Source organism: Gorilla gorilla, chromosome 13 (assembly GCF_029281585.2).
Source record: "Gorilla gorilla gorilla isolate KB3781 chromosome 13, NHGRI_mGorGor1-v2.1_pri, whole genome shotgun sequence".
Taxonomy (NCBI): Eukaryota; Metazoa; Chordata; class Mammalia; order Primates; family Hominidae; genus Gorilla; species Gorilla gorilla.
The window spans coordinates 12273421-12284022 of NC_073237.2; the positions used below are offsets into that span (position 1 = coordinate 12273421).

General features: G+C 44.9%; 1 protein-coding gene across 1 annotated transcript; it reads left to right on the forward strand.

The window, feature by feature from the left end:
* Nucleotides 1-1796: 1796 nt before the first annotated feature.
* Nucleotides 1797-7710, forward strand: LOC115933174 (uncharacterized). The gene is made up of 9 exons (XM_063696942.1): nt 1797-1842; nt 2678-2739; nt 3205-3238; nt 5447-5571; nt 6169-6222; nt 6439-7020; nt 7060-7215; nt 7384-7509; nt 7573-7710. The coding sequence occupies exons 1-9, from the start codon at nt 1797-1799 to the stop codon at nt 7708-7710; spliced, it is 1323 nt and encodes a 440-aa protein (XP_063553012.1).
* The last annotated feature ends 2892 nt before the right edge of the window (nt 7711-10602 follow it).

Sequence of the window (10602 nt, forward strand, 5' to 3'; positions counted from 1 at the left end):
AATATGTATTACCTTTCGTACATAAAATATCAAAGTACCCCAAATATGTATTATATACTGTACATAAAATATCAAAGTACACCAGATATGTATCATATACTGGACATAAAATATCAAAATACACCAAATATATATTTTATACTGTAGATAAAATACCAAAGTACACCAAGTTTGTATCATATACTGTACATAAAATATCAAAGTACACCAAACTTGTATCATATACTTTACATAAAATATAAAATTACACAAAATATGTATCATTTTCTCTGCATACAACCTCAAAGTACACCAAATATGAAACGTACACTGTACATAAAATAGCAAAGTACACCAAATATGTATCATTTACTGTACAAAAAATATCAAAGTACACAAAATATTTATCATGTACTGTGCATAAAATATCAAGGTACAACCAAATGTATCATATACGGTATATAAAATTTCAAAGCACACCTAACGTGTATCATATACTGTATGTAAAATATCAAAGCAAACCAAATATGTATCATATACAGTACATAAAATATAAAAACACACCAAATATATCTCATATACTGTACATAAAATATCAAAGCACAGCAAATATATATCATGTATTCTACAAAAAATATCAAAGCACACCAAATATATATCATATACTGTTCATAAAACATGAAAGCACACCAAATATATGTTATATACTCTACATAAAATATCAAAGCACACAAAATAGATATTATATTCTATACATAAAATATGACAGTACACGCAATATGTACGATAAGCTGTAGATAAAATATCAAAATGCACAAAAGATGTATCATATACTGTACATAAAATATCAAAGTACACAAAACATATATTATATACTGCACATAAATTATCAAAGTTCTCAAAATATATATCATATACTGAATATGTAATATCAAATTACACATGATATGTATCATATACTATACCTAAAATATCAAATTACACCAGATATCAATCATGTACTGTATATAAAATATCAAAGTACACCAAATATGTATTATATACTGTTCCTAATATATCAAAGTACAAAAAACTTATGTTATATACTCTAAATAAAATATCAAAGTACCCTAAATATGTATTATATACTGTACATAAAATATCAAAGTATACCAAACAGACATTATATACTCTACAAAAAATATCAAAGTACAGCAAATATATATTATATACTGAACATAAAATATCAAAGTACACCAATTATATATTATATACTGTACATAAAATATCAAAGTACACCAAATATTTATTATATACTGTACATAAACTATTAAAGTACACAAAATATATATTATATTCTGTACATAAAATGTCAAAGTATACCAAACGTATATTATGTACTGTACATAAAATATCAGTGTTCACCATATATATATTATATGCCATACCTAAAATACCACAGTACACAAGATATATATTTTATTGTGTACATAAAATATCAAAGTACACCAAATATGTATCGTATACTGTACATAAAATACAAAAGTACAACAAATATGTATCATATACTGTACATAAAGTGTTGAAGTCTTTTGCCCATTTTTAAAAAGTTGTCTGATTTTTATTTAGTTAGTTTGTTGTTGTAGATGTTTGAATATATCTTAAATATATTTAAAATATATTCTAAATTTTAGTCTCTTACAAGATAAATGATTTGCAAATGTTTCCCCCTTTGTGTAGAACTTTAGATTCACAAACTTCATTAATTTGTAAGAAATCCTCAGCAGTTGACCCCAAACAGATAAGACTGAAGCAGTATTTTAGGAATAGTTGAAAGTATGATCACCACAAAACATAAGCGTAATCAAATCCTGCAAGCTACATGTAAGGCACAATGACAAATAAGGCAGCAAAGGGCCATCTGGTGATTAGTTCACCACACTTGTTGCAACTGTTTGTGCTGAAGAATTAAAAGATACCAGCATTCAACCCATGTCTCCTCTCTTGAAGTAAACTGTCGTATGTTGGCTGGCCTGAACAAGTGTAGATATTCTCCATCCTCAATTAATATGCATGCATGACAAAGAAAAGGAGGCCTGGATGAAAAAATATTGTGTGATTAATAATTATGCTTTAATTAATTTTAAAGGATATAATTTCAGTACTTCTAATTCTCCCATCAGCAGTTATAACAAAGGATTAGTGAATAAATACCATAGACTGTTTTGCCTAGAATTGAATCCAATCTGTCTATTAAACTTTGCTTTTATTCAAGTGCAAAATGCTAAAACACATAATAACTACAGTGACAGCCACTGTGGATCCTCAGAGGTAAAATTAGTCTTGGGACATAAATCCTGCAAGCTAATATTGTTTTTACAGGGTTTAGAAAACCATTTAACTTGGTTTCAAACCTCACAGTGTGAGCAGTGGGACTCTCATCAAACTATAGCATGTGCTTCAGTACCATTTGTAGACTGACTCATTCCCATTGCCTTTAGTTGCCATCAGCAAAATGCCAGGGACTCTATTTCTTGCTCCTTAGCTCCTCGTTCCTGCCTGTCTTTCCACGAGGGAAGATTTTCTGGTAGGAGCTCAAGCTGTGCTTTTAATGAAACACATCCACACACACTGTCCTGTTGTCCACATTAAGCAGAGCTCCCTGAATAACTCATGAACAAAAGCATCTATGACTAACTGTTGCTGTGTGTCCTCCTAGCCTCTGAGGAGTCTCTAGTTCACAAGGACAGAGGAGATGGAGAGAGGCCAGTCAATGCGAGGGTAAGGTTGCCTTGCTTTCTCTGAAATAGAAATGTTCCTTTCTTGGTGTCTTTCTTTTTCAACTGACTTTACATGTGAGAAAATGACAATGTCCATGACAGGTATTAAATGCAATTTTCTGAGAGGGAGGAAGAAGTGACTCTTAGCAACTGATATGTAATCCAAAATGGCATTTAGCTATGACGGCTTCAGGTTGTAGACTGTATCCTTGGGATCCTTGTCCTTGGAAGCAATGTCTACTCCTTGGATTCAGTATTTTGCACTTGCCAACCTACGTGGACCTGAGAGATACACCATCCAGAAGCTGATGTCTTTTCCAGTGTGTATCCTACCCTTGTCTTGGAGGCCTTGAAGTTGACTACACTTTCTGATCAAGTTTTCAGTATTCATTGAGAGAAACAGAGCCTTGTGCAAATAATGCACAACATGACATACCCCTCAAAAAGTTTTGTTTCTGTATTGCAGGTGGTGCAGGTGGCCCCTCTGAGGCGTGAATCTAGTAAGTATTCTGGGATCACTTGCCAAGAAAACAATCTGGATGCCAAGAAACGTGTGGCATCCTTGCCTGGTTTCAATGTGAAGAGCCACCCTGATCCTGGGATTGTGATAGGAATAAGTATAGGGGAAGTGTTTTTTTAAAACCTGAATTCCCCAGGGAAAAATTATGGCCAAATTTTGAGGAAGCAGCTGTGCTCCCTTTTGGGTGGTGCTGAGTTGGGTGCTTGAGGATTGGTGGTGTCTTGTGTGAGGCTGCATCGTGTGGTGTGAATGTGTGTGTTTCTGTACAGGTGAGGCTGTGTGTTTTCTCAGGAGAGATTTCCCACTTATACAACCCAATCACCAGTGTCCACTTCTAACAATAACATCCACCCCCGCTCTACTCTCTCTGTACAGTGACTCCTCCACCCTCACCAGAGCCATCCCCGGGTCTGCCTTATTATCCCGACTGCTCAGGTGGAGAACCTGAAGGGCCAAGGGAGTGGCCCCAGCTCCTGAGGTCCTGAATGAAAAAGTGAAAACACGAACCCAGGAGTGTGGGCCAGTGCTGACACTGACATGCACTTAGTCATGGGGTGTTCACCACCACACAGGGAGTCCAGCATTCATGTATAAACCCAAAAGCAACGAGCCCGAAAGGCCCCAGACACTGCCCATCATCATAAAGTGGCCTCCGTGGTCACACAACCCAGGGCAGTTATAGGCTCATCTCCCCACGGACAGGCATAGTCATCAGTGTGTCAAAAGCACAAAGATCCCCAGGTGTTTGGCTCAGCTCACAGATCTTTTTTTTTTTTTTTAACTTTTAAGTTCAGGAGTACATGTGCAGGATGTGCAGGTTTGCTACATATAGAAATGTGTGTCATGAGAGTTTGTTGTACAGATTATTGCATCACCCATACATTGGCCTAATATCAGTTATTTTTCCTGATCCTCCCCCTCCTCCCACCTCCCACCCTCCAGTAGGCCCCACGCACACAAATTCTAAGAGGAGTGGGGGACCACAAAGGCCAGTGTGGCCCACTTCAGTTGTGAAGTTAATTTGCTCAGCAACTGGCCAAAGTCTATAAGGATGGGTGATGTATTTTAGTAGATTTAGTAATACTATCTTCCCAAGACCTAAAATGCTCAAATCCTGCCAGCCAAAAATGGTGAGGAGGGACAGATAGAAACTCTGTGTAGCACTTGGTTATTAGCCTGGCTTCCATCCCTTAGTGGCAACTCTCTTGTATATGTGGGTTAAAGACCCTCAGCATCAAGCCAAGCCTCCTCCATGAGAAGCCATCTCACTATTGACTGGCTAGTGCTGGGTATGGCCACCAGCCCAACTGAAACAAAATGTTGCCTTAAAACAAGTGTAAATCTCATACAACAGGCAAATGCAGAAGCAGTGTGGTCTCACAAGTTGTAAAGAGGACAGTCGCAATTTTGCTGGACTTCAACCTGGGTAGAAGACATGAGGGAACTCTGTCACTGAATCACGGCAGAGTTCAAGGCCACTTGTAGACTATTTCGTGTTACAGAAGGTGGCCTTTAGCTACTAAGCAAAGGCCTCAGTTTCTCATTTCTTTCCTGTTCATCTTCTTGGTCATCCTTCTTCCGCAAGGGAAACGAGCCCAAGCAAAAGGCAGTTTCAATATTAATTTGACCGAGGTTTTGTGCAGTTTATTATCATCCAGGTAATCAGGTGCAACCCAGTCTGCCTAGCAGCTCCCCTATCTCTGCTCTGTGTTTTCATTTAATAAACATTTTGGTCTACTTACTATGTGCTACATTTTCTCGAGACCAAGTAAATGAGAATCTTTATGTTGGCAGCTAAGTTAGATTTAACATAACTGACAAAAATTAAAATTTCTGATTTCTTGTAAAAATATTTTGTATGTGTGAATGCATACTGAATGTAAAGTGGATAAAAAAATCACACTTGCACTCATGGAAGGCTTTTCATGAATTTGTCAATTTCTAGTTTTTATATTTCCCCACTTCACCGGATAATGCATACCTGAACCTGGAAACTGATTCCGACTGCAGAAAGTGTTCTGAGACATATCCCTTAGCTTCACTAGTGCAGGTCCACCTGGGAGTATGTCCCAGCATCAGCTTGGCCCATGCTGTGATAAGCCAACTCCATGCACCACACCAAGCAACCCCCTGGGTGATTCACAGTCTCCACCACCAGGGAACTGACCTTTATTCTGTGTTCTTCAAGCTCCCCATGGGGACACCGTCCACGACATCACGAACGAGGACGCCGTCCACGACACCGCCAACGAGGACACCTTCCACGGCACCGCCGACGAGGTCGCCATCCACGGCACCGCTGACAAGGACGCCGTCCATGGCACCGCCGACGAGGATGCCGTCCAGGGCACCCCCAACGACGCCGTCCACGGCATCACCGACGAGGACGCCGTCCAGGGCATCGCCAACCAGGACGCCATCCACAGCATCGCTGACTGGGACGCCATCCAGGGATTCACTGACTGGGACGCCGTCCAGGGCCTCGCTGACTGGGACGCCGTCCAGGGCCTCGCTGACTGGGACACCGTACAGGGCATCGCTGATGGGGACGCCGCCCAGGGCATCGCTGAAGGGGACGTCGTCCATGGCATCGCTGACGGTGTCACTGTCCAGGGCATCGCTGACGAGGACGCCATCCAGGGCATCGCCGACGAGGAAGCCATCCACGTCATCACTGACTGGGATGCCATCCAGGGATTCACTGACTGGGACGCCGTCCAGGGCCTCGCTGACTGGGACACCGTCCAGGGCCTCGCTGACTGGGACGCCGTCCAGGGCCTCGCTGACTGGGACGCCGTCCAGGGCCTCGCTGACTGGGACGCCATCAAGGGCATCGCTGACGGGGATGCCACCCAGGGCATCGCTGAAGGGGACGTCGTCCATGGCATCGCTGACGGTGTCACTGTCCAGGGCATCGCTGACGAGGACGCCGTCCAGGGCATCGCCGACGAGGACGCCATCCACGTCATCACTGACTGGGACGCCATCCAGGGATTCACTGACTGGGACGCCGTCCAGGGCCTCGATGACTGGGACACCGTACAGGGCCTCGCTGGCTGGGACGCCGTCCACGGCTTCGCTGATGGGGATGCCATCAAGGGCATCGCTGACGGGGATGCCACCCAGGGCATCGCTGAAGGGGACGTCATCCATGGCATCGCTGACGGTGTCACTGTCCAGGGCATCGCTGACGAGGACGACGTCCAGGGCATCGCTGACGAGGATGCAGTCCAGCTCATCGCTGACGAGGACCCCATCCGTGGCATCACTAAAGAGGATGCCGCCCAGGGCTTCGCAAACAAGGATGCCGCCCAGGGCATTGCTAACGAGGACGCCGCCCAGGGCATCGCTAACGAGGAGGCCGTCCACGGCATCCCTAACGATGCCGCCATTCAGGGCATTGCTAACGAGGACGCCGTCCAGGGCGTCGCTAACGACGATGCCGTCCAGGGCGTCGCTAAAGAAGATGGATTCCACAGCATCAATAACGAGGACGCCGTCCACGGCATCGCCGACGGGGACGCCGCCCAGGGCATCGCCAACTGGGATGCTGTCCAGGACATCGCTAATGAAGATGGATTCCACGGCATCAATAACGAGGACGCTGTCCAGGGCATCGACAATGAGGACGCTGTCCAGGGCATCGCCACCTGGGACGCCGTCCAGGGCATCGCCAACTGGGACGCCATCCATGGCTTTGCCGACGAGGTTGCCTTCCACGGCATCACCGACGGGGACACTGTCCAGGGCATCGCCGACGGGGTCGCCGTCCAGGGCATCGCCGACGGGGATGCCGTCCAGGGCATCGCCAACGGGGACGCCATCCAGGGCATTGCTCTCGATGATGCCGTCCACGGCATCGCTAACGAGGACGCCGCCCAGGGCATCGCCAACTGGGATGCTGTCCAGGACATCGCTAATGAAGATGGATTCCACGGCATCGATAACGAGGATGCCGTCCAGGGCATCGCCAATGAGGACGCCGTCCAGGGCATCGCCAACTGGGATGCCATCCAGGGCATCGCCAACTGGGACACCGTCCACGGCTTCGCCAACGGGGTCACCTTCCATGGCATCGCCGACGGGGACGCCGCCCAGGGCATCGCCGACGGGGTCGCCGCCCAGGGCATCGCCGACGGGGACGCCGTCCATGGCATCGCCGACGGGGTCGCCGCCCAGCGCATCGCCGACTGGGAAGACACCCAGGGCATCGCCGACTGGGACGCCGCCCACGGCATCGCCGACGGGGACGCCGCCCAGGGCATCGCCGACGGGGACGCCGCCCAGGGCATCGCCGACGGGGACGCCGCCCAGGGCATCGCCGACGGGGACGCCACCAAGGGCATGGGCAACGAGGTTGCCGTCCACGGCATCGCTAACGAGGACGCCGTCCACGGCATCGCTAATGAGGACGCCCTCCACGGCGTCGCTAACGAGAAAATCAAATGTTAACCAGCAGTGACCTGCTTCAACACCATCATCGGAAGTCAGAAGTTGAACTCTTTTTTGATGTTTAAAGCCTGCATAATATTCGCTGTATTATTATTCAGCATATTACTATTTCCTTCATGATGGAAATTTGGTTTATCCCAATTTTCTATTCTATCAAAACACCACTACATAGAAAATCCCCATGCACATATTTCTCCTAATTGTGGAAATATTTTACATAAAAGACTCTAGACATGGGATGAAATTCCCAGGTTACTGGAATTTTAAAATAGATAGGTACTTCCAAATTGACCTCTTAAAAATTATATGAATTCGTAAGCTTCCAACAGTTATGGAGTTACCCCTTTTGAGAAATCTGTGCTAAAAGGACCCAAACAATGCTGATGACAATGATCAGGATAATAAGTACGCTGGGAAGACAACAAAATGATTTATATCTTAGACAAGTCATTCTAGGTGTCTCCACTGTTTCAGTTCTTGCATTCGTTCATTCTTGTGCTTTTTCATTTTACCAAATAAAATAGCTCCTTGATGTCATATGAATCCACGCTATGCTTAATGAGTATTGGTTAGTAAAATGCCTATAACTAGTAATCTTCATCTGTGCAATTAAATATTAATTCATAAAGCACTTCAAATGTAAACAATAATTAGTAAATGAAAAGTACATAATACCTCGATTAGAAAAAAATCACTCCATTAAAAAGACATTATTTGTGTGATAAAAGAGTTTGCCATTTTTGTATTTTTCTACAAGGTTAAAGAAAACTAAGTCAACTTATACAAGTGAATTTTAAAAGACTTTAGGGCGGGCGTGGTGGCTCACACCTGTAATCCCAACACATTGGGAGGCCGAGGAGGGCAGATCACCTGAGGTCAGGAGTTCGAAACCAGCCTGACCAACATGGTGAAATCTCATTTCTACTAAAAATACAAAAAAAAATAGCCCAGTGTGGTGGCACATGCCTATAATCTCAGCTACTTGGGAGGCTGAGACAGGAGAATAGTTTGAACCTTGGAGGCGGAGGTTGCAGTGAACCAGGATTGCACCATTGCACTCCAGCTTGGGCAACAAGAGCGAAACTCCATCTCAAAAATAAATAAATAAATAAATAAATAAAAGCCTTTAACCCAGAATGCAGAGTAAATTGGCCAAAAATGCTAACCTATGCATTTCAATACTATAGGAGTTGCGTAGGTAGAAATAACTAGATGAAATACTTCTGGTATTTCACCTTCCCACCTCACACAAGCCAGTGGTTTTCTGTGAATAACAAAAACAGCAGAATTTACTTGCCTATCCATAAGAGGTTACCACTTCTGTGTGTTCCCCTGAAACAAGTGGTGGCTGGGTGAGAAGGTGGACAGCACTAGGGTAGGAGATGGGGGCTCCAGTATCGTGGGCGAGCTTCCTAAACCTCTGCAACTTTCAGCCCGTAAATGGGATGAGCCATCAGAATTTTTAGCACAATGCCCAGAACAACGTAAGGATTTGACAAATGACGCCTCTCTCCACATTGTTCTGTCATCAGCCACCGCATCCTGTACCTCCAAGCCCACTGGGCTCTGGCTGTTTCCATCACATGGAGAATGACTCAGAGCCTGGCCTCCAGCCACCCTACTGGCCTTTCTGCTTCTCACTCTGCCACTGGCTCCTCATGGACCAGCCTGGGTGTCCTCAGATATACTGCAAACTTCACTGTGGGAGTCACGCATCCCTCACTGCTCCTTCACCAGGGAGCCATGGGGCTTTCCTCCTCAGGAGGACTCTGCAAGCAGCTGGGTGAAGGGCCCTCCCATCTCTCATCCTTCCTTAACTTTTGTCACAGTTCTCCTTCCTTCCACTCAGTGCTGCGCACACTGATTAATCCTCCATCTTCCCCAAAAGACAGGAACAGCATGAGCAGTAGAGAGTAGATTCCAATGATAGAAAAAATAGTCAGTGATTTCTCATTTCCATTGATCATCAATGAAGAAAATGTATCCTGAAGGTCATGTACCTCCTATGGGACTGCTGCATCCTCAGCCTCCTGAATTTCAGCCCAGCACCTTCCTCCCCAGCACAGCAACAGGTCAGCCCTTACCAGCATCCCTCTCTTATTGCCTTTGTGCACAGCCAGCACCAGGGCCGGGGGAGGCCTTGGGATTGTCCCTCCCCAACAATCTGTGAAACAATCCTTTATGTCACCAACAAAGCACAGCCTTATGCATTGGTGATCAGTCCCTCCCAACACCTCTGTCACTGTAAAGCTGGCAGGCAACCCTCCAAGGTTGGCCTTCCCAAGCACTGCACCTCTAGGTGACAGAGCACGTCCTTACCTTGAGGCCTGGGCTCCCAGTCTATCCTGTCCAATGAGCGAGCTGTGGAGAAGGGGGTATTCCGGGTTAAGGGGAGACTAGCAGGGCTCCTGCTTTTATGTTGCCCTGTTGGGAAGGCTATTAAACACAAAGTGCTAAGCAGTGGGGATAGAACATGTTTTCATTATTTAAACCAATACATTCCACAGATGGAATAATAAGAAATGCTACAACCAAGCTAACTGAATCCAACAGCATATCAAAAAGATAATCCACCATGATTCAAGTGGGTTTCATACTAGGGATGCAGGAATGGTTTAACATAGGCAAGTCAATAAATGTGATACGTCACATAAATAAAACTAAAAACAAAAATCACATGATAATCTGAATAGATGCAGAAAAAGCCTTTGACAAAATCCAGCATTTCTTTATGATTAAAACTGTTCATCAATATCAGCATAGAATGGACATAATAAAAGCTATCTATGACAAACCCACAGCCAACAGTTTCCTGAATGGGGGAGAGTTGAAAGCATTCCCCCTGAGGACGGGAACAAGACAAAGATGCCCACGTTCACCACTTCTTAACAC

Coding starts and splice junctions, on each gene's coding strand:
- LOC115933174 (XM_063696942.1), top strand. CDS start 1,797: ATGATCACCACAAAACATAAGCGTAATCAAATCCTGCAAGCTACAT. Junction 1,843..2,677: donor TCAAATCCTGCAAGCTACAT/GTAAGGCACAAT, acceptor GTGTCCTCCTAG/CCTCTGAGGAGTCTCTAGTT. Junction 7,510..7,572: donor ACGGCATCGCCGACGGGGAC/GCCGCCCAGGGC, acceptor GACGCCGCCCAG/GGCATCGCCGACGGGGACGC.